Genomic DNA, 24,443 nt, shown 5'->3' on the forward strand with positions numbered 1-24,443 from the left:
ACTCCTATCAAGATATGGAACTTTTCTACCACTCTAGGAAGGTACTTTTAGGTCTCCTTCCTGCCAACCCCTATCTCCCTGCAAAAGGTCACCACTATTTTAATTTATAGCATAACTTGGTTTTGCTTACTTTTGTACTTTATCGAAATGGAGTCATATATTTGATTTCTTCTCCATCTGGCTTCTTTCACTCAGTGTTGTATCTGTGAGATTCATCTCTGATGTGTGGCAAAAGTTACATCTTTTAAATTACTGTGTAGTATTCACTGTCCAATTATACCACACATTATCCATTTGGAAAATAACCTTGGACTGGTTTCCAGTTTTTCGAAACCAATAGGATTAAAGGTGTTCTTGTACATGGTTTTGAAGAACATTGGCACTCATTGGGTGTGAAACTACTTTCATATGATACATTTTTAGTCACTTTTTTTTTTTTTTTTGAGATGTAGTCTCGCCGTGTCGCCTGGGCTGGGGTGCAGTGGTACAATCTGGGCTCACTGCAAGCTCCGCCTCCCAGGTTCACGCCATTCTCCTGCCTCAGCCTCCTGAGTAGCTGGGACTACAGGCCCCTGCCACCACGCCCGGCTAATTTTTTGTATTTTTAGTAGAGAAAGGGTTTCACCATGTTAGCCAGGATGGTCTCGATCTCCTGACCTCGTGATCCGCCCACCTTGGCCTCCCAGAGTGCTGGGACTACAGGCGTGAGCCACTGCGCCCAGCCACTTTTCATTATTTAGACTTAGTCCAATCCAGTAAAAATTTCAATATCTTTTTTTTGGTTTATGTTTTTGTAGGTCCACACAACCTATATGAGTGATTCTACTGGGGCTCTTCCCTAAGATTTAGGGGTGAGGAAGGAGGAGATATTACTGTTACAAACAATTCTTCTCCAAAAGGCAGCCACACACTCTCTTTTATTGTCATAAAATAGGAAGACAGGTGTGTATGGGGCCAGTGTAGTAATAGTCCTGCAGAAATGATCCTCTGAGCAAGTCCTGTGGAAATCTGGCAGCTCCTTCAGTGGTGATTCTTGGATGAAGCATCATGATTTTCTGAGCTCGTCGTAATTGGCAATCCTTGGAAAACAGGAAAGACTCCACTCGGTCTCTTACATGCATTATATTAACCATGACCTTCACTGCCCTGTACAGTCTAGCTCCTGCCCATCTCTCCGACAAGGCCTACCTTTTTCCCCTTTCTGACTTTACTCAAGCAATATAAGCCTTCTTTCTTGGCTTAAGGCCTTTCCACTTGATGCTCCCCCTGCCTGGGGACCTTTTTCTCCAAGATCTTTGCATGGCTTGTACCTTCTTCCTATTCAGGTCCCAGCTTGGTTGATCCCTCCCTAGAAAGGGCTTCCTTCACTCTTCAGCTTAAATCAATAATAGGGTTGGCTCTGTGTTCCCACCCAAATATCACCTCAAATTGTAATCCTCACATGTCAAGGGAGGGACTTGGTGGAAGGTAATTGGGTCATGGGGGCAGTTTCCCCCATGCTATTCTCAAGATAGTGAGGGAATTATCATGAGAGCTGATAGTTTTATAAGTGTCTGGCATTTCCCCTGTGCTCTCTCTCTCTCTCCTGCCACCATGTAAGACATGCCTTGCTTCCCCTTCGCCTTCTGCCATGATTGTAAGTACCCTGAGGCCTCTCCAGGCATGTGGAACTGTGAGTCAATTAAACCTCTTTTATTTGTAAATTACTCAGTCTTGGGTATTTCTTTATAGTAGTGTAAAAACAGACTCATACAACCAGCTTCCAATCCCTTCTCCTGCACACTCCATCACATCGCAGTATGTTTTTCTTTCATAGTATGTACCACACTCTGAAATTATTTTGTTTATTTGTTTGTCTATGGTTTATTATCTGTTTCCCCAACTAGAATGCAGAGTCTAGACCCCAGAGTCAGAAAATCTGGGGTCATGCATGGTGACATCCCAAGCTATTAGATGTCCCCAGCATGTAACAGATGCTGAATGAATGAGTATGGCATAGAGCACCTGATTTACTCTTCTAATCAACCCTTTGGGATACAGGCCAATCATAACCCATTTTACAGATGAAGAACTTTGGTGTAGGAAAGGCTGAGTCACTTGCCCAGTAAACGAATAGAAGAACAGAAATTTAAACCTAAGTGACTATTTCCAAAGTCCATGCCCATAAACCAGGATCCTCCTGCTGGATGTGGTAAGCCAGTCTTAAAAACCAGAGAGATATGGGAAAATCCAAAAACTATTCTGAACTTCAGCAACAGCTGCTGCTTCTCACCTTGTGTAGGTCCTTCACTCTTGGAGGTAAACTGTCCCGGATCCTCCGCATCGCCTGGAGGGGAGGTTCGTTGAAGTAGGGGGGCTCACCATCGATCATTTCTATCACCATGATCCCAAGGGACCAGATGTCCACCTGTTAGGCACACCCCACTGGTTATCTCAGGCAAGGAGAACATTCTGAAATGTCAAGTATGTCCACAGAACCTCATACTCATTCACAAATGAATATGGTACTTGTAACCTCTCAACATTTACAATACAGATTTACAGGCTAAACTGCTGGGTTACTGAGTTTTTGCTAACAATCTTTGCCTTTTATGGACAACTTCAGTGAGGGTTCCACCCATCAGACATAAATTAACATTTTTAACATTCTAAAGTTTAGTACTTTAATTTTTACTCTGTAAACTTTAGTAGTTAACTGTCTATCAGGGCAGATGAGAAAATCATCCAGTTTAATGCTATGAAAATGGAGAAGAAAGTTGTATTTAAACCATAAGCAAATAAGAAAGTTTTGACATATTTGTAACAAACTGCAAAGGGTTACCTTGCAGGATACAGAATATATTCTGATTCTTTTATTAATTTGCTTCTAAAAATAGCTCTTTTCTCCCCTACCTTGGGATTTCCTTCCCCTACCTTTTATTATCATTTCAAAACAGCATGCACAAAACCTCGCTTTACAAAAGCATTTTCAGGGATTGGAGAAAAGAAAAGGAAGAGATGACAAGCAATTAGTAAAGAATGGGAAGTCGAGACAATGAGGAGCCATCACTGTGCTATAAACTCCCAGTCCCACTCACTTCCCTGTTAGGGCCTCATTATACCTCTTATCTGATGAATGTATTGCTATTATTACCCCTTGCAGTGACCTTCACTGAGAATTTATCTCTCAGGATCACAGTGAGAAAAACAAGTTGAGGACTCATCCAAGGTCAAGCAAACAAGAGAAAGAGAAAGATTCTGCCTTAACTTATGCTGATGTCCTTAGCTCACTGCCATGCCTTCTCATGCTTCTCTTCTCCCAGATTCACCATCCACACCACAAAGTGTGGAAACACTATGCCTAGCCAAAACATACCCCTTGGCTTCCACCTGTATGTAGCCTTATGTGCCTCTAAGCTTCCACCCATCCTATTACCTCCCAAGAAGGCCCTTCCTCTACTCCTCTGGCCCTGCATTTTCACATTTCCAGGCCCTATCCCTTAAAAGATTATGAGTGATTGCTTTCATTCCAGTGGAAACAGAAATTGTGCCATGTTTTTGACGATGATTCACATATTATTTTTTTCCTATGAGAAAACACTGTGTAGGTCCTTCACTGTGAGATGTAAACTGTGTTGAAAACAGTGGCTCATTTAAATATCACCTCTATTTCGTGGCACTTTCTTTGATCCTCTTTCCTTTCTCTGAATTCTCATGCCTGCCCATCTGCATGTCTCCAGCCATTTGCAAGTTGCATTGCCTTGCTTTGTGTGTGTGCCTGCTACTGAGAGTGGGATCAGAGTTGGAGTGACTTTCCCACAGTGTCCACTGTAGGACTGCAATAAACAGCCTTTGGATAAATACTGCAGTGATCTGCCCCAGGGGTGGCCAGGCTCCCACCTGCCACAGCTTTACCTACTCTGTGCCTCATCTAGTCAGTGGGGATCAAATGTGGAGTTAAAAGTCATGGCCCCCATCTCCTGTGGTCACCAACTATCTCAGAACCAAGAGGTCCCTGAGCCTGTCCCCGGTCCTGCCACTCCTATGACTGTGACCCCCTTACCTCTGTCCCATAAGGTAGCCTAGAAATCACCTCAGGGGCCATCCAGTAGGGAGTGCCAACCAACGATTTCCTCTTCGGCACCTCTTTGGAAACTTGAGCACAGAAACCAAAATCAGACAACTTTATCTGAAAAGGAAAGGAATGCAACAAACTAGCAATTTTAAAACAATGTCTGCTAGACATGAAAATACAAACATAGAGAGTTTCAAATTTAAAACAAAACAGTCTCATCAACAGGCCTTGGGCATATCAGAGGAGGGACTGTCAGACCCTTTTATTGGAAAGGCATGGTCCATTTTAAGGGAGAAACTTCTCCCGGGCCCACCAGGATCAACTTCCAAATGTCTCAACTCCTGCTGCTTATGTTACTTCTATAAAATGATGAAACAACAACAAAAAATCTTTACAAATTAAATACACCACAAACAACAAATTTGTTACATCCCAAGACCACAAGTTTAACGTAATGTAACAGATGATGCTTTCATATACGTAAATTGCTATTCTTAATGTGAATTTCGAACAAACTGATATAATTTAGGTTCTTTTGAGTTGAGCACATTTAGATTTCTATGTACCATGAGGCGAATCAAAGAATCCATCTCTTTTCTATATTTGAAATATTACAAGGCCTTTGCTTATCCAGGATGTGGAAATGTCACTTTAAGTACTGGATACCCTTCCCTTTTTGGTTTGCTCCTTTGTCCATGACAGTTGAAGCTACCAACGTGAACATCAATGCAAGTGGAAACACAGGCATAGAACCTGGGTGTCGGCACTTGGTTGTCAGGGGTTTAAGGTGGTCATCCTAAGGGCTCAGTGTATATACATGTGATTTACCTTAGATATCATCAAGGAGGAGAAAAACTTGGAAATTTCTTTCCTAGAGCTCATGTACTCTTAAGAACATACTGCACCCTGGGTGTTAGGCACCCTGCTGGTTTATGAATTCTAGATGACCAGGATTCAGTTTATTTCTGGAAGCCATAATTTCTAGTCATGATGACCTGGTCTGAACTTCAAACAGCCTTATGAAAGTGACATCAAAGAGCCACTTAGAGTTGTTGGTGATAATAGAACACAAAAGAAAACAATGGTTCAGAATGACCACTTGAAGTTAAAAAATTTTTAAAGATCAATAGTACAGTCTCCAAGGTATGAATTCTCTCTTAATTCTCTTCACACCTCTCCAAACTTCCTCTTCCAACTTTTTTTTTCTGGCTCCACCTCTGCCGCCCACCTCTTAAACATTGAGGTTCCCTAGGGTTCTGATTTCCTTTCTCACATCTTCTCTTCTTAGATTCTCTTACTGGATACTGTTTTTCTTTCTATGCTTAGTTCAGACCTCGCTCCTCCATTCAAAACCTGTATTTCCAACTAGTGTATATTTCTGAATGGATGACCACAAGTACTTCCAAACTCGGCATCCCTCTCTCTGCTCCCAAGCTGACTCCTTTTCTATCAGTCCTGTTCTAGTGAATGACACCAACATCCACCAACATCAATCCACGAAAATCATCCTTGACTCTTCTCTCTATCTCACCCCAAGTCTTCCTGGTTAGAGTTTAAAAAAAAAAAAAAAACTATCTCTGTGGCTTCAACACCCACAATAGTGCTTGGCCCATGATAGGTTTTCAAAATCAAAATTGTTGCATGAATTGATGAGCCTCAATCATAAGAAGTGAAAGACGCCTCTGAGAATGAACAAGTGCATTCGTATATTATAAAGATCAGGATTCAGCAGAGAGGTCTGACCCAGAGACAAGATTCCCCCTGCCACACATGTTATTACGGTAACTTCCAAACATATAGCAAAGCTGAAAGAATTACAGAGTGAACATCCCTATATGCATGAGTAGATTCTATAATTATTAATGTTTTGCTGTGTGGGCTTTATCACACACCTATCTCTCTATCCATCCATCTATTCAACTAATTTTTGATGCATTTCAAACTGAATTGCTGACAGCAGTACACCTCACTCCTAATTTAGCATTAACTGGAGTTCAATGCGTTTTTTTAACAGTTTAAAAATTTACATAGCGTGAAATGTACACACTTTAGGTTTATCATGTGATGAGTTTTGACCTCCCAGTACTATCAAGATCTGGGCATTGCCGTTGCTAGGGTATGGATGAGAGGGTCCTTGGGATATGAGTGGTAGTCAAACCCTTGAAGGGCCACAGCATGAGAAAAGAAGATGGTCAAATATGAAATACTGGGCACCTAGGGTGATTGAAATTGAAGCATTACTGGAGACTGAAGAGAAAGACATCAAGAGATCAGAGAAACAATGGAGAATACATTGGGAAAGCCAAGGTGGGGATAGCAGCAGCTAGGACACGACAGGGAGATGAAACCAGGTAAGAACTGAGAGTTGCCGTTATGCTCGGCAATGAGGGCATCCCTAGTAGCCTCTAGTTTCAGGTTGAGTCAGTGGTGGAATCCAGAGAGCAGTCCAGTAGATTTCAGTCAGAGTGCTTTTCAAGAAATGAGATGTATTTTAATACAGATAGAAGAAATCCAGCATTTACAAATTGTGGTGAATATGATAATGATGACAATGATAATTATTACTGTTCTCTATAGTGGGTTGAATGTCTCCCAGAATTCACATTCATCCAAACCACAAAATGTGATCTTATTTGGAAGGGTCTTTGCAGGTCTAATTAGTGAAGGTGAGGTCATACTGGATTGAGGATAGGCCCTAAATCTCATGACTGATATAAAAATAGGAGAGGACACACAGACACATAGATAAGAAAACCATGTGAAGGCAAAGCAGAGACTGGAGGGATGAGTTTACAAGTCAAGCAACACTGAGGATTGTCACAACCACCAGAAACCTGGAGAAACATATATAAACCTTCTCCTTCAGAGCTTCCAGAAGGAATCAACACTGCCAAAATCTTGATTTTGGACCTCTGGACTCTTGAACCGTGAGAATACATTTCATGCAGAGAGAAGAAAATGCCACTCAATTGGTAGCAATTTGTTATAGCAGTCCTAGGAAATGAATACACTCACTGAGCTCTTACTACCTGCCAGGTAACACTATAAACACTTCACATGTATTATCTCATTTGACTGCTCCCAAGAAACTAACGAGGTAGGAAATATTATTATCTCCATTTTACAGAGAAGTAAGCCAAAACACAGAAGTGGTTAGGCCACTGTGCCAAGGATACAGAGCTAGTAACTGGAAGAGCCAGGATTCGGGAATTTAACCACCACTCTGTTGCTCTGAAGAGCAAAGTTACAGGCTGAAAGAAGGGAGTTCCCGGAGTGGTAGATGTTGAAGAAAGAGGAGAGAGGGAGGGTAACTGATGATAGGGTCTTTAAAGCATCCCTTCAGGAGGGATGGGATGGGATCCAGCGTCTTGCTACTTAAAGCATCATTTTCATCAATAGCAGCAGCAGCAGTGTCACCTGGGAGCTTTTTAGATTTTCGGAACCTCAGGCCCAACCTGAGACCTACTGAAGTCACAGTCTCCACTTCAACAAGATTCACAGGCCGTTGGTGTACACATTATAGCCTGAATCATAGGAGATCACAGTGCAGTCAAGAAACAGTAGAGGAAGGAGGTCACATGAACAGGTGGGGATGAAGGGGCATTTGTTTGCACAGAGTCTAATCTCTTTACCATTCTGACAAAAGCCTTAATATTTTCACCATGCCCCATCTTCCTACTGCTGACTTAAACACACTAGAGTCCACCTGAATGGTTTTTAAAGCCCTCTGTAATCTGGTGCCTTTTCATGTAGCCAGTCTTATTCCTCATGGCTTTCTGCACACACTAAAACTATTCTTAAGGACCAGGGCTGCTCCTAGAATGTAGGATTTCCAGTGCTAAAACCCAGAAAGTTCTGGGCAAATCAGAAAGAGGTGGTCATCTTATGGTCCATTCCCAACGCTGAGTTTTTTTGATGATTTTTCTTGCATATTCAACTCTTAGGCATACATCAAGGGCTTTATCAAATCTAACATTCTCCAGAATTCTTCTCAGGAGCCCATGTTGATCACTCTCCTTTCCAAATTCAGAGAATTTGGCATGCACTCAATCCTGAACTGTTTTCTGGTGCTGATTTTTCCGTCTCTAGCTAGAGATGACAATCTTTGGGGACAACAACTCTGCTTTCTGATTGCAGAGCCTTACTGTGTTCCTTAAGAGTTGGGCAAACAAACAGTAGAAACTCAGAAAACAAATGCTACTAGATTTATTTTATATTGACATACATACATAATAGTATAGCAGGTGACAGAAGGCACATTGAAGCTCTTTCTGAAAACATTTGAAGCATACTGAAGATAGCTGTTGCTAGAATCAAAGTTGGAACACAGATGAAATGAAAATAACATTTTGGAAATTACTAATGTGATTTTTTTTCATTTCCTTGTTCATGATATTCTCACTAATTGGCTTAAGGCCAGTAATTTGGACCAATGGTGGTATGATTTGAATTGGAAGGGATTAGATTATTCCCAAAGAAATGCTAGAGAAGCTGGTTAAGTAGAGGGTGATATTCACAATTTCTTATCAGGAATCAACCCCAGAGGACTCAGATCATAGAATTTCACATGTAGTATGAAAAAGAGGGCCTTGTAGTTGTGATACCTGGTCCATAATCCATGGTGCCCTATTATAAGAGGAGTCGATAATGCACAGAAGTAAAAATACTACAGTCCACCCCTTGTAGTCTGGGATAATTTGCAGAAGGGGAGAAAGAGGAGTGATGTTGACTATGTCAGGTCCCCACCTCCTTATGATGTATCACTTTTCTTCACTCCAAGAAGATGGTGGCGGGCTTCGGAAATATCTGTGTTGCATACATCCCCATACAAATAAGGGAGAGGAGAATCCCCACAAGCATGTGTTCAGAGGTAATATTCAAAATATTCAATAACCAGATTAACGTAGGCCAATTGGAACCTAGATAGAGAGTCAAGCAAAGTCCTAGAGTTACCCTGGGAAGGATTACCATTTTTAAAGGTGTGAGGAGGGTCTTGGGAAGGGGCTGGAGTGATGGAGGATAGACTAAGGACTTAAAGCAGTGGCTGTCAACCAACTAGCATGAAAATCTTGCAATATTTTAAAAACGGGTGTAGACATGCTGGTAAAACTGACTGAACACCAGCCTTGGCCATACCCCGTGTGAAAGGAAAATAAAAACTCAGGACCCCAATTCACTCTGCCAAGAGGAAAAATTGAACTAAACGCTGAGTCCTGCAAGAAGCTACCTTCTGTTTTGTTCCTAATTAGACAGCTACAGGTCATAGGTATCTCCACAGGTAGTGACTCTATGTTCACATTATATTCTGTAAAGTGCCGATTTGCTGAGCATGAGATCAATACATAACTGACAGTTCTCCTACCTGCTCCTTTTCTCTTGCAACAAGTGGATGACCATACCCTCCCTCTTTCCCCTCCAGCTCACTTTTCCCCTTTCCCTCAAACTCATCTTTGGAGAAAGGCACAGACCACAGACAGCTTCTATGAATCCATGTCTTTTTTTTTTCTTCTTCTTCTGGACATGTCCTTAACCTTGGCAAAATAAACTTCTAAATTGATTGACACCTGTCTCAGATACTGTTTCGTTTTACGCCAGCATGCAAAATGTACTCCATGGAGACACGGTGCAATAGTGTGTTTGGAAGTGAGCTTGTGGCAATGCTACTGTCTTCCATGGCCTGTGTGGGATGTGCAGGGGTTCAGAAGTTCCTCCAAATCTCAGTGAGGGAATGGGGAAGGGTCTGGCACAAGCTTGTGGTTGGGACAAGGAGGCAGCCTGTAGGGCACCTTTCAACCCATGAGTGAAGAGGCTGCAACTGTGAAGTACAGCAGAGGTGAGCCCCTGGACAGCCCAGCCACCGATAGGACCAGTCAATCCTGCTACCTGGTCACCAGTCCAGGTAGCAGGAGAGTCCAATGACAGCAAGGCAGGGAGGAGAAAGGAACAAGAAGATGCTTCTTATCTCCTTCACCCTGAGGTCCCACGAGCCATGCTTGTCTTTCCTCCCACACTCCATCTTGGGAATAAGCGAAGGTGGAGAGGAGAGGAGGGAGTAGGTGGTGGTTAAATCTGAAAGACTGGGTTTATAAAGGTATCATTTATACCTCATAATAATGGAGTTGAACTTTGATAGACAATGTTCAAATCATTGAAGCCAACTAAATTTAATGCATTGAATTAAAATAGATATTTTTGAAAAGAATCTAGCCAGTAGGACTCTGTGAAGAAGTCTGGATTAGTTTTAGGAAGCATAGAAACCATATTTGTGGTGTGTGTGTGTGTGTTTATTTCCAAAACTAGGGTGTGAGTAAATCTGCAACCCTAATACACAGAGAGTAGAGGAGGAACAAACGTTCCAGTTTTGTTTGCCTATAAATTTAAGAACCCTGAATGGTTAAGGAGGTGAATGTATCAGCATTTTGCTATTGGAAGTTTTAAATTTCAGTATCTCTAGTGTGGGTTTCTCTTTGCTGGCATGAAAAATACCCAACCCCTCAAAATCTGGCATCCTAATAACCATCTCCCTGACAAAATGTGAGATGAGCAATTGAAACTCGACACTTGGAAGTGAGGCCTGTTCTGCTGCTGTAGGAGTATAAGTGCTTTTGCATGATTCTTTACTCCTCCAAGTACATAAAAGGGACAATTTTCTAAAAGAACATAATTGCACACAACATTTGTCCAAATAAATCTACAAGTAGATAATGAGAACTCAAGTAATGAGTACAATAAAGCACTGTAGGCAGATCTTAAAAGCAAATCACATAGACGCTAAGCTGAGCCTTACTTTGGGCAGAATTGTGCAACTGGGCTGCTTAGGAAACCACTTTCATCTCACTAATGCAGTTAGGCTAAGAGAACTACCACTAGTATGTTGTCCGTCCCCTAAAAGGAGAAAATGTAGCTTGTTACACAAGGACCACACAAGGAACTTTAGTTTAGAGCTCCGACAAAGCTGCTATTTAAACGTGAGATCCTACCCATCTCTCATGTGTCCTGGCCAGGAATCAGGGTTCCCACAAAAGAATGGTGGAGGGTTGGGGGGTAGTGAGGGTAGGCCAAAGAGAGTCTATCCACAGGGCAGCTACAGGTTTAAAAGTAGAGTGTAAAAACCCTTGCTCTGTAAACTGCATGCACTCTAAAGAATTCTGTGTCTGCTCTAGGGTCTTGGCTAATGCAAAAGAGGGCTGCTTGTGTGCCTGGTTTCTGGGTGCCTCCTTGTAAGGCAATGGCACTCAATGTACAACGTATGTAGCATCAGCCTCACCTGAGAGCCTGTTAGAAATGGAGCTTCCTGGGTACCACGTAGCCTGAGTGAACCAGAATCTCTGGGGGTGGGGCCCAGGAATCTGTTTCTTGTCAAGCTTTCCAGCGGGTTCTGATGCTCAGTAAAGTTTGAGAACGTTATGGAAAAAGCAGATAACAGTGGCCAGAAAAAGTCTTCAGGCCTAAAGATGCAGATGGTGGCATTTGGAGGTGAAGCTAATGATCACTGAAATAGGAAGTTCCAGGAAGATCCGGGCAGGACACCAATGGCATTTGCTATGGTACAACTCACCCTCCTTATACCACTTCCCTTATCTCGATGTGTGAATCCAGGCACAGTGTTGCCAGACCCTTTGATTTTTCAAGGAAGACAGGAATCTGAAATTTTATATGACATCTTCCAAGTTTTGATTTGTGGCAATCAATTTATAGTAAAAAGAAAAAGAGATCATAAAGACCACCTGTGTGTGTCTCTTTACCACAAACTTATTGGACTTAGTAGGTCATGGGTTTGAATTCCAGTCAATGAATTTGTCAAAGGTCAGTCACTCACTGCTTACTGGTCCCTAAGTAATTCATTTCTCAAATGTTGGCCCTAGGCCAAGGAAAGGTCATGAAGATTCTACACAACACTTAATTACAAGGGCAGAGGAAATGCCTTCTGACTTAGCATCTACCTTGTACCTGGTATACTTCTGAAGGTTTTATACACATTACATTATTAATTCCTAAGCCACTCTATGAGATACTATTTATTTTCCTCTTTCAAACCCCAAACACCACATTCTCCCTTCTTAACACAAATTAGTGACTCGTTAGATATTATTTATGCCATAGATAATAATTGAATGATTTACTTTTAGTTGATAAAAGATAATTTGTCTAGTCTTTTGAGAGGACAAAGTATTCATTCTTTTAAACCTGAGCAATTCTCGGTCATTTTTCCTAACTTTTAAAAAAATTTTAAATTTTTTAGTTTTTTTTTTTTTGGAGACAGGGTCTCACTTTATCACACTAGTGTAGTGGTATGATCTTGGCTCACTTCAGCCTTAAACTCTAGGGCCCAAGCAATCCTCCTGCCTCAGCCTCCAGGGTAGCTAGGACTACAGACAAATGCCACCACATCCAGCTAATTTTTTAGTTTTCTTGTAGAGATGAGATGGGACTTCAATATGTTTCCCAGGTTGGTCTTGAACTACTAGGCTCAAGAAATCCTCTTGTCTCAGCCTCCCAAAGTGCTGGGATTACAGGTGTGAGCCACCACGCCCAGCCAACTTATTAATTTTTAAATAATGATAAATCCACAGGAAGTTGCAATGTGCACCCATCTCTCCCTAGTATTAGCATCTTACATGGCTACAGTACAATATCAACACCCATAAATTGATTAGGTCCAATTTATAGAACTTATTCAAATTTCATTAGTTACAAATGAACTTATTGTGTGTGTAGTGTATATAAGTATACTCTGAAATTTTATCACGTGTTGCCAACTAGTCAACTAACCGAGGGAAGGCTAGTTACCCGGTGAGTTACTACGGTGGGCAACTAGAGCTTGATCCTGCTGAGGATGTCTGGGAGACTGTGTAGAACAGTGCAAAAGTCATTGTGGCTTTTGCCACTAAAAGTAATGGCAATTACTTTTGCACCAACCTACTATAACAACCACCAAAATCAAGATACCCAACCGTATCATCAGCACAGGACTCCCTGGTGCTATTCTTTATAGACACATTCCCACAACCCCAAACCTCTGCCAACCACTCATCTGCTGTGCATTTCTATAAGTATGTTATTTCATGAATGTATGTGTGTGTATATATATATACATATGGAATCATATAGTGTGTATCATTTTGAGATTGGTGTTTTCTCACTCAGTGTAATTTCCCTGAGGTCCATCCAAGTTCTCGTGTGTATCAATTGTTTATTTTTATTGTTGAGTGGTATTCCATGATATGGATATATTAATACTATTTGTTTAATCATTCGCTCTTTGAAGGACATTTAGGTAGTTTCCACTTTGGAGCTATTATAAAGAAAACTGCTATAAACATTTGTGTACATGTTTCTGTGGGAAAATAAGTTTCCATTTCTCTGGATAAATACCTCAGAGTACACGTGCTGGTCATATGGTAAGTCCATTTTTAATTTTGAAAAAGAACTGCCAAAGTATTTTCCTGAGTGGCTGTGCCACTTTAAATTCCCATGAGCAATATGAATAAGTGTTGTTATCACTATTTTTCATTTTAGTCATTCTTATACGTGTGCAGTGATAGCTCATTGTAGTTTTAATGTGCATTTCTCAAAGGCTAATGATGTTGAACATCTTCAAACAGGAAGATAACCCAATATAACTTGTGTGGCAGGCAGTATTTTCCAAAAATGCCAACAATAATTTTGCCCATCCCGTGAGCTCTTCTTACAATATGACTTAATTTTTCTCACACTGAGGAGGACTCTATACCCCTGCCCCCTGAATCTGGAAGGGCTTGTGACCATGGTGAAAATAATGCTATGTGATTCTGAGGCTAGGTTATAAAAATGCCATGCACTTCCTCCTCGTTTTCTTGGGACACACTCTTGGGACCCGGCTGCCATGCCATGAGGAAGCTCAAGCCACATGGGGAGGCCACTTATTTTGTAGGTGTTCTGGTGGCAGCTCCAGCTAGCCTGCCTGGGCTGACTACCTGACGTGAGTGAGGATGACTTCCAGGTAACTCTGGCCCCAGGCGTTATCTAATCACAAGTCAGAGCAGCACTGTTTTGCTGAGCTTAGCCAATCCTTGGATCTATAAGTGACAATGCTAAAATGACTGTTGACTTAAGACTCTAAATGTTGAGATGCTTTGTTATAACAGCAATAGATAATTGAAAAAGTCTTCTTTTTCAATATATAATGTTGTACACTAATAGACTCATATAAAAACACACTCTAAGCCTTTTCTTGGAGTAGCCACACTCCATTTCTGCTCTCTTTTAAAAGAAAAGTTTCCTTTTCCTATAGATACTGGAGAAACCACTGGAGTCAATATGATGCACTGTTCTCAACATGAATGAGTAAACCTTGGACAAAATGGCCAAGAGGCACAAGATCCGCTCAATATGCTGTTGCTTCCTCTGCCTGGAATGCTCCTGTTTTTGGCATCCACAGGGTCCAGTCCCCCATGTCTCTGCTGTAACGCCACCACATCAGAGGGATCTCCTGACCAGCCTCCATAAGACAGCCCCCATGGCTTCCATCACTCCCCATTCTCCTTACTATGCCTAAATTAATCCCAGGAAACTTAGTACTTATCACCCCTTGTTTGGTGGGGATTTTGTTTGTTTATTTATCTATTTGTTTATTATCACATTCCCAGCCCCCAAATAAGCTCACTAGAGGAACTGATTTTGCTGTGTTCATCCCTAGGATTTAGAACTGTCTGTTACACATAGTAGACATTCAGCAAATATTCAGTAAATGAATGAGAGAACAAATCAATAAGGACTAAAAGCACCTACAATGTGTCTATTTATGTGAGCTCTTTGCGGGGTGCACACGGATGCAGGAGGTGTTTGAGACAAAGGTTCTGCTCTTGAGAATGACAACTAAATGATTTAAAAATCTTGCACATTGAGTGGAGGGGAGATCTTTAAGTAATTTGATTAAACAATGACTTCTTATCTTAGTCTCATTTCTGATTTTGATACTGGATATGATCTTACAGCAAGGAAGCTTGTACCATAAATTTCTAGAAACAGGGAAAGAAAGTCTGGCTTGAAATTACTCTGCTAGACCAGTTTAATGCTTTGCAAATTGCATTCTGACACCGTGGAGCCTTGCGTAGGTGCTTTCCTGAGTCAGGCCAGGGAGGATTCTTGACCTTTTCTCATAGCTGCCCCATTCATATGGGAGACTGAGGAAAAATGCATACACAGTCTTCTTCTTTCTGTATCCACATCCCTTTGCAATGTGACTTTGCATCTTCTCCTATCAAGAGGCAGAGTTTATATCCCTACTCCTTGAGTCTGGTCTTGGATATTTAGTAAATATAATATAAGCACAGGATTTGAAAGGGCCTACACATCAGGGCTTGCCTCCTTTGGTGCTCTTGGGAACTTTGCCACAGGTACCATGTGAATAAGTCCAGGTGACTCTGGGAGATGAGTGATACTTGGCCCTGTTACCTGCACTGTCCCTGCTGAGAGCCAGCTGACTGCCAAGCAAATGAGTAAGGCCGTCACCATAGGTTGATCACAACTGCAAGAGAGAGCTCAGCTGATGTCACATGATGCAGAGATGAGCTGGTAAAGAGATGAGTTGTCCCAGAGGAGTCAGCCCAAATACTGGCTCAGAGATATGTCAGCAAATAAATGGTAGTTGTTTTAAGCCACTAACTGTTCAGTGGATATGGCAAAACCTGACTGATACATGCTACTGTACTGTTCTTTCTTAAAAGAAGCAGTGCAATGGTTAAAGCAATGCAAAAAGCAGGACTTAAAACTCCTCATTAAACACATTCCCAAGTTTGCAAATTGTGTATACATGTACATGGAAATATGGGAAAAATCGCTAATGGGATTAGGAGTGATCTTTGTCTTATCCTCTATACTTTTCTGAGTTTACTACATTTTCTACAATAATATTTACAATCTTTTTAAAACAACAAGAAAGAAAAGCCAAAGTGCTTGGACAGTTTCTTCTGGCTGCCCTCTGATCATTCCTGGGCAATTTCTGATATGACATGAACATTTTCCATATGGCAGGGGTTGCAGGTGTGAAAGACAGGAACATCAAGGGAATGGTTGGCTCCATTCATGCCAGGGCCACTGCCTCTGGTGGGAGTTCCAGGGGGCTCAAGAGAGCCTAATGGTACAGAGCTATGCTTTGAAACTCTTCCATTTAACTAAGCCTTCCTTGGAATGTCAACTGGTTATTTCCTTGGCTGTTATATTCCATGCTCTGTGCCCTGGTGTGGCTGATGAGTTTCAGCAGAATCCCTTGTACAGGTTGCGGTGATGTGAAATACAGAAATCTGGGCCTAGAGGTTTGCCAGTGTGATAAATATCCTCTGTTTGTCCTTCTGGATCCATTTTCCTCCCTCCTCCAGGCCTTAGGAAACCAACCTATACTGACTGCATTTTGGCTCCTAGCTGATTTCAGCCAATAGGGAGCACCAGTAGGAAAGTAGAAGGAAGAAGAGTGAGGTTGGAGGATTTATTCTCTCAGCTCTCATCTTGCAGGTTCACCTTGGTTTGGCTTCTACCAAAGATCAGAGCACCCACCAGGCAGCTCCGAAATCTACAGCAATCTCCATTTTCAGATTCTAGTAGCCAGGACCTCACCTCACCGCTTCAGGCGTGGGGTAGTAGGAGTAATGTTCCATTCTAAACTACTGCACTAATCCTCATACACTATTCCTTATGATTTTTCTACATCTGCCCACGCTTTTTTAAACTGTCCTTTATTACACCATCCTCAAATTACCCAAGTGGAGTTGATCATCTGTTATCTGCATGGGCTCTGGAAGGTACTGTGGACACATGTATTCATGTGAATAGGTTGGATGCACCCTTAGAAGAGTCAGCTCTTCTCCTCCAACAAAAACGGATGTGGCAGAAAAGGAAAAGAAATAGCCATAGTTTCTATTACTTCCTATACTCATTGTTAAGGAGGCAAATTATCCATCAAAGTCAGGCAATTCTGACTAACAAGGTGACATAGAGGAAGGGATGGTAATTTCTTTTTTGTAAGCCTTCTGGGAAGAGAAGTGGGTGACTTGTGACTCAGAAAAATTAGCGTTATAAAAAAGTGTTTCTAAAAGAATTATGCCCATGACAGATAGAGTGACAAGAAAAACTACAAACGGGCCAAACATGAACATCTTACCCGGCCATCGCTTGTCAGGAGGATGGAGTCACTTTTTATGTCCCTGTGAATCACTCCTTGGTTATGAAGGTAGGAGAGAGCTCTCAGAACTGACAGGCAGACAGTAGCTATCTGTTCTTCATTCATTCTGGAAAGGAAATAACATTTAAGGAACAAGACGGGTTTAAGAACATCTTTGAAATGCTCAAGAGAGGCAGGTCCCTTGTGCTGTAGTGAAACAGTCCGCGTGCTCCAGCCCATATCTGAAAAGTCTGCAGACAAGGGAAGGAAGTCTTTGGGATCTGGCTCCCAGAACAAAGGCTTGGCACTGAGAATGACAGGGACCAAATATGAGTCAAAGGAAAGAGATCACTATTTGTCAGCTTTTTGGTCATTCATGCAAATGCACTTCCAGGAACTCTTTTATTTATTTATTTATTTATTATTTATATATATATATTTATTTATTTATTTATTTATTCATTCATTCATTCATTCATTCATTCATTCTTTGAGATGGAGTCTCGCTCTGTCACCCAGGCTGGGGTGCAGTCTTCCTCTTTTTTGAGATGGTGTCTTGCTCTGTCGCCCAGGCTAGAGTGCAGTGGCACGATCTCGGCTCACTGCAACTGCCACCTCCTGGGTCCCAGCGATTCTCTCTGCCTCAGCCTCCCAAGTAGCTGGGACTACAGGCGCCCATCATCATGCCCAGCTAATTTTTGTATTTTTAGTAGAGATAGGGTTTTACCATGTTGGCCAGCCTGGTCTTGAACTACTCCTGACCTCAGGTGATCCACCCACCTCGGCCTCCCAAAGTGCTGGGATTACAGACAGGGGCCACTGTGCGGGGCTCCATGATCTCTTAACAGATAATTCCATAGGCATCAACAAGCCTCCAGGGTCCCACAGAGTCAGCACACTGAATAGGCGGACGAAGGTTTCAGGCGTGGCTGTTAAATGATCATAAGAAAATCCTTTAACTTCCTTGGGTCTCATTTTCTTCATCTTAGAAATGGGGACTGCCACAGTTTTCAAGGCTGAGCTCAGGCAAAGTGGTCTTTGCATCTCTAATCCTCCCTCTGGGACCTACCCTACTTCCCATTCACCCTCTCTCTTCTTCCTCCAAGGAGCTAGAGGTTTTTGTCGCTTCAGGTCCCTTCTCTCAAAAGGAAATTGGACCGAGGAAGTTACTAATAACTAAGTGTGAATGGATAGTATTTTAATAAATGGACCATGGGAATGAGAAAGGAAGTAAAGCATTGGTTATGGCCTCCCATATCTCATGACTGCATCCCTGTGGAGAAAGTTTTTCCTTCTCCACAGTTTTAGAGGCAGAGGGGGAGGTCAGGTAACTGTCCAAGGTTGTGCAGCTAAGAAATGGCCAGGTCATGATTCAAACCTCACCTCTTTTTTAGTCCAGTGCACATGCTTTCCCACTTTCGCATTTTCCTACACTGCCCTCACCACTCAAATGAATGGATTTTCCTAATGAGTGAAATCGTTCAGCCACAGAGGAATCTAGGTGAGAATGTTTCGGATGGCACAGGTTGTTCAGTACCCTCAAAATGACTCATTTAGGCAGCTGCCTAACTCATCTATGTGCAAAACTTCTTCCCTATCCCATGTTAAGTAATAAATGTAAAAGAGGTCCTAAAGCAAACTATCATCCAAACAGAGAAGACTGCCAGGAGAGACAGAGGGTGTAAATGACCAGAGCCCAAATTTAAGGACAACCTTGTGAAACTCCAGTAATCCCAGGTAAATCTAAGGTCAGCAGAAAAAGGAAATGAATGGCTTTGAATTTTCATTTCAGTTTAGTTGATGCTAGAAAATCCTGATGGGATTCAAAAGTAAGGTATAAAGTGGTAGCCAATTAGAATACCAAAGGTATAAAGTTGATGAGTATGAAGAAACACACCCTTCCCCTCAAGGGGGATTTGGCCAGGCGCAGTGGCTCATGCCTGTAATCCCAGCACTTTGGGAGGCCGAGGTGGGAGGATTGTTTGAGGTCAGGAGTTCGAGACCAGCCTGGCCAACATGGCGAAACCCTGTCTCTACTAAATATACAAAAAATCAGCTGGGCATGGTGGCCCGTGTTCGTAATTCTAGCTACTCAGGAGATTGAAACATGAGAATTGCTTGAATCTGGGAGGCGGAGGTTGCAGTGAGTGGAGACCGTGCCTCTGCATTCCAGCCTGGGCAACAGAGTGAGGCTCCGTTTCAAAAAAAAAAAAAAAAAAAAAAGAAAGAAAAGAGGATTCCACAGCACCAGTCTCATACAAAGGCAGGTGACAAGAAATGTTTTTGCCTGAAACAGAGGAAGCCGACAACTTCTGTGTTCTGGGTTTTGTGGTATGTTGGTCATTATCCTGAATGGCTTTCACATGACCATTTTCACATGTGGACAAACACATTCCTCAGAGGTTTACAGTGTCTGCAGCAGGAACAAGCTCACATATACCTTCAAATTAATTCAGAACCAAGAACCACCATCTTTAGTAAAATTATTTTCTCTTGAATTCCATGAAATTTGAGTTATCTGAAGCAGGTATAAAGATTCTTTACAGGTTGACTATATCAAAAATTACTTGAATCTAACCCCTAGTCACTAACAGAAAGATCCCATTTGACTGGAACATGTGACAAATACTTCCTAATCCAATGCCTTTGAAATTAACATGGCCAACTGGAGAATGGCTGGTGCATTTCTTCTTCTACTTCTTTTCTACAGGAAAAAAGCTTGGCATGGCATAAAAAATGCTTCAGTTCTAGAGTAACCTCAAATTCAAATCCTGGCTGTATCAGTTATTAAACGTGTGGTCTTAAGAAGGATACCTTTTAAAATTTTGAGATAGAGTCTTGCTCTGTTGCCCAGGCAGGAGTGTAATGGTGCAATCATAGTTCACTGCAGCCTTGAACTTTTGGGCTCAAGTGATCCTCTCGTCTTAGCCTCTCGAGTAGCTAGGACTACAGGGACACGCCACCACACCCAGGTAATTTTTAATTTTTTTAAATAGAGACAGGATCTCGCTAAGTTGCCCAGGCTGGTCTCGAACTCCTGTGCTCACGTGATCCTCCTGCCTTGGTCTCCCAAAGTATTGAGATTACAGGCATAAGCCACCATGCCTGGCCAAGAATATTTTTCCTCTTTGAGTTGTAGCTTCATCACCTGGCAGACAGGTACATCAGCATCTGCCTCATAGAAATATGTGATGGTTACATGATTAATATATAAAGAACTTGATGGTGCTTGGCACTTTCCCTTCCCTTCTAGAACCCTCTGTTTCCTGGAAATTAGAAGGATCTGACTTAACAAGTTGTTAGGTTAGTGCTAACACTTCAGTATGTATAAGAAATACCTGAGTATTTGGGTACAGCATGGATTCTCATTTAGTTGGTCTCGGGTAGTACCTGAGATTCTGCATTTCTAATAAGCTCCCAGGTCCTCAGACAGCACTTGGAGTTGCAAGGGGTTAGATGTTTTATCAACTGATCAATAAATCATTCAATAAAGCAGTTATTTAATATCTACTAAAGGAAACTCTCTGAATTCTGAGTTTAAGATTTCGAATACCAAATATTCATGGTGTTCCTTGACACACAATTTATTTTTGCCTCTGGAGTTACTGGGTCTTTAAAAGGGAAATCAGTTGACAATCCTGGATGAGAAAATTAGAAAAGAAAATGGATTTTAGGGACACATTGTCTTGAGTGGTTTTCGTGGATACAAAATAAGAATGGAAAGGAACCTTGACAAAGGTAGAGCTGGAGACCTGAGTGGCTGTGTGAAGCTCTGGAAGGCAACAAAAAGGTTTCTCCCCTGAACATATTTTTATTTTTTGCTTTATATGTGAAAAGCAAAAAATGTATATCACATTTGCCTTATGCTTAGATCTTTCCAGCATATTTGTTTCTACCAATTAAGATGATCTTACGTGTTTTTTTGTTGGGCGTGTCTTATTGCTACACCATCAAGAGTCTGCCAGCTGAATTGTTGGTGATAAATGTCTTCACTCACAAAGCTTTATTTGGAGACGGCCTACTCCAGACTGAGAACTGTAGAGCCACGTAACATCTCATTTCAGTGGAGAAAAAACAGCATGTTCTGTCCTTCACAGACTTTCCCAGTACTTTCTTGTTACCTTGTTTTCCACCTATTATATACCTGGATCCACTTTTGATTCAGGCACCATTTCAATAACATCAGCTAACACTCAATACCTCTTCCTCATGAGAATCCTTCCTTAACTTTTTGGCATTTTATTTACCATCAAAGCCAAAGTTAAAGTTTCCCAAATGTAACATGCTATTTTTTATGCCTATTCCAAGTATGGTCCATGAACCAGCAGCATTGCCATTGCCTGGAAGTTTGCCGTAAATGCAGAATCTTACACCCCTCTCTGTTGAGTCAGGATATGCATTTTGATAAGATCCACAGTGATTTATGTGGACACTGAAATTGAAGAGGCACTGTCCTAGCACATATTCTTTCCTCTGCCTTCAATGCCCTTGTCCTCCCACTTGCCTTCTTAGTAAACTCCTATTCGTCTCTCAAAATCCATCTTAGATGTCACCTTATATTAAATAGAAATACTTATTGACTCTTTCTGAGAGATACATTTAGGTATTCTTCTATGCTACATATATATATCTTCTTAATTCTGCACAGGTATTATAATGTATTTCTCATCAGTGATGTCCCTGAGGGGATATATCTGAGCCATATTCACTTGTATGTTCTGCATCTCTAGCACTTACAAAAGAGCCTGGCACATAAAAGGTGCTCAATAAATGCTTAATGAAATGGCTGGAACTGGCACATCAGGGAGGCAAATAGCTGAAGCAATAGGCTGGTAATTAACCATTGTTACTTGCAAGCATATTTTAAAACAGAATTGCAGAATTTCTCTGTGCCACCCAGATTCATTATTTTGATACAAAACTTCGAGTGATCCTCTCCCTGTCCCTTCCTTCCCCTGGTATCCTTGGTGTCTTAGCATGCAGCAATAGTAGGGTAATTCGGGAGAATGAAATTCAGCTTTAGAAATCTCTATAGGGGACAGGACCTTCTATTATTTGTCACTGAAGCTTCATTCTTAGCAGGTTGCTTATTTTAAATCAATGGGTATTAATGTCCTTCTGAAGGCAGGGAGAACATTAACCAAATGAATGAACTATACATGCCTGAGAGCATAATGGGCCCTATGGGGAATGTGGAGGAAAGGACAGTCATATTCCCTGACTCCAAACTGCCCGCAATTTATGAAGAGTTCATAGTCACTGAGGCTTTATCCTGGAGAAGAATAAGAAGCACCTCGAATTATCTGGATAATAAAGAAGCTTACCTGGTGTGAGTCACAATGTCTGTCAAGGCACCACCTTCTAGAAACTCCATGACCACCCAGAGTTCATCGCCAACAAGGTAGCTGTTGTACATATCAACCACATTGTCATGATGGTAATCCCGCATGATCACGACCTGGAGAAACCGGAAAGATATTTTCGACTTGTGAAGGTGAAGTTGCTTTTTGTTCTCTTGTGGCCACATCTACAACTGTAAGGAAACTGATTGAGAGGTACTGATTGTGGGGAAGTTTATTCAGAAATCTATTATGGACAAAAAGCATCAAGGGTAGCTAGTAGAAATAAAAGGAATCAAGGTAGCAAATTTGAGAGAAAATGGCAGGTCACTCTGACATTGGAGAGACACAGAGAGAAAATGAAAACAAGTAGAACCAAAGCAAGGTTTGCATTCACAAGAGGGAGTTTGGTTGACTGTCTGTGGGGATATAATCAGATATCCCTAAGAGTCTTCTTTAGAATGCACTGTTCACAGTCCTCTGCTGGTTATCCTAGCAAAGGGTCACCAACTCGTAGTAACTGAGGGAATGAGTCCCACAGGTGAATGAAGTAAACTATCTATTGTTAGAACTGGAGCCACACAAGACCAACTGAACTTCTCCTTGGAAGTAGGTATAGGTTGAACTTGAGAGATATTTGGGCTGAATTCAAAGAATATATATTGAAGATAAAAATAAGTACGGCATAGATATTAAAAAGGCTAAGGAGCCTGCTTGCTGGAGAGAGCTTCCAGAAATTGCTGCCCTGTGGCTGTTTCCACTTGAGTTTTCAGAGTTAGTGTTAAATAATAAACTACAGAATTATTTATCTACATCATATTGCTCTGTGTGTTCTGGCATTATGGTTTGGAAAATAAATTCCAGAAATCAGGAATGGTGGACTGGGAAGATGCTGAAGCCCAGTCACCTGGAACTCTCTGTGAGATTTGGAGCGTGTGTAAGAGACAAGCACCCGTGGGAGCTGGAGATGTGTGGAGGCCCCTGGGGGCTTCATATGATCCTCCGTGATAAACAGAGTTCAAAATTGCAGCTGAGTGCATTTGTACAGTGCCTGTTTATGGACCAAACACCTTCTTACTTCTCAGAGAATGGGAGTCCTTACAATAGAAAGACAAAGAGGTCAAGCAGCCCTAGATTGTTCTGGGAGTTAGAAGATGTGGATTGTACATGCTTTCCTGGAGACTGACAGCTAACACTGCTACCCTGACTTGATATTTTAGGACTTAGATCTCTCATCCACAAAAACTTATCTTTCCCCTCAACGCTCTCATAAAATTACTAAAAGAATATTACTCCAAAATACTTTATGTGTTTTCTAACATAATCACTCATGTTTCCCCACCTATTTTAGAGCTCTTAAGTGATAAGTTTAAAAGGTAAATGAGAAAGTGGAAGGTAAATGTTAAAGTACAACAAATATACAGAGAAGGGTTAATTCCTTAACATATCAATAGCTCTTACACATCAATAAAACAAATGCTAGCACCCTAACTGAAAACTGTATACAGAACATATGATTTAGTGAAGAAATAAAAATGGCCTGTAACCACATAAAATTAAATTTAGCTACACTAGTAATAAAAGTGCTAATGAAAACAGTAAGGTTTATTCATGTCTAGCAGATGAACAGAGATAATGTGACAGTATCAACGACGCTATTGAAGGTGAAACAGTACTATCGGTGAGGGTCTAGATTGGTACAAACTTTCTGGAAATTAACACTGTACAACATTTCTCTAAAAAAATTTACATATCATTTGAACTGTTTATCCTACTTCTAGGAATCTAATAAATTATCAGATATGAAGCCAAAGACTTATGTGTAACAACACTCACTGCAAAATAATAAAAGTGACAAATTGGAAACAGTATAAATCAGAAACTGGTTTTAAATATGATTCATGTATATGAT

At 41.4% G+C, this 24,443-nt stretch overlaps 1 protein-coding gene across 4 annotated transcripts in view; it reads right to left on the reverse strand.

The window, feature by feature from the left end:
- Positions 1-24,443, reverse strand: part of PAK5 (p21 (RAC1) activated kinase 5) — a 314,727-nt gene that overhangs the window by 34,164 nt on the left and 256,120 nt on the right. The window contains exons 6-9 of one of the 4 annotated variants that reach the window (XM_003252622.3): positions 22,517-22,650; positions 17,193-17,319; positions 4,043-4,168; positions 2,273-2,407 (exon numbers count right to left, since the gene is read on the reverse strand). In XM_003252622.3, the coding sequence (XP_003252670.2) occupies positions 2,273-2,407; positions 4,043-4,168; positions 17,193-17,319; positions 22,517-22,650 (522 nt within the window). The remainder of the gene's footprint in view (positions 1-2,272; positions 2,408-4,042; positions 4,169-17,192; positions 17,320-22,516; positions 22,651-24,443) is intronic. The other 3 variants (XM_030821973.1, XM_030821974.1, XM_030821975.1) reach the window with 3 other exon arrangements.

Source organism: Nomascus leucogenys, chromosome 11, assembly GCF_006542625.1.
Source record: "Nomascus leucogenys isolate Asia chromosome 11, Asia_NLE_v1, whole genome shotgun sequence".
In the NCBI taxonomy this organism is placed as follows: Eukaryota; Metazoa; Chordata; class Mammalia; order Primates; family Hylobatidae; genus Nomascus; species Nomascus leucogenys.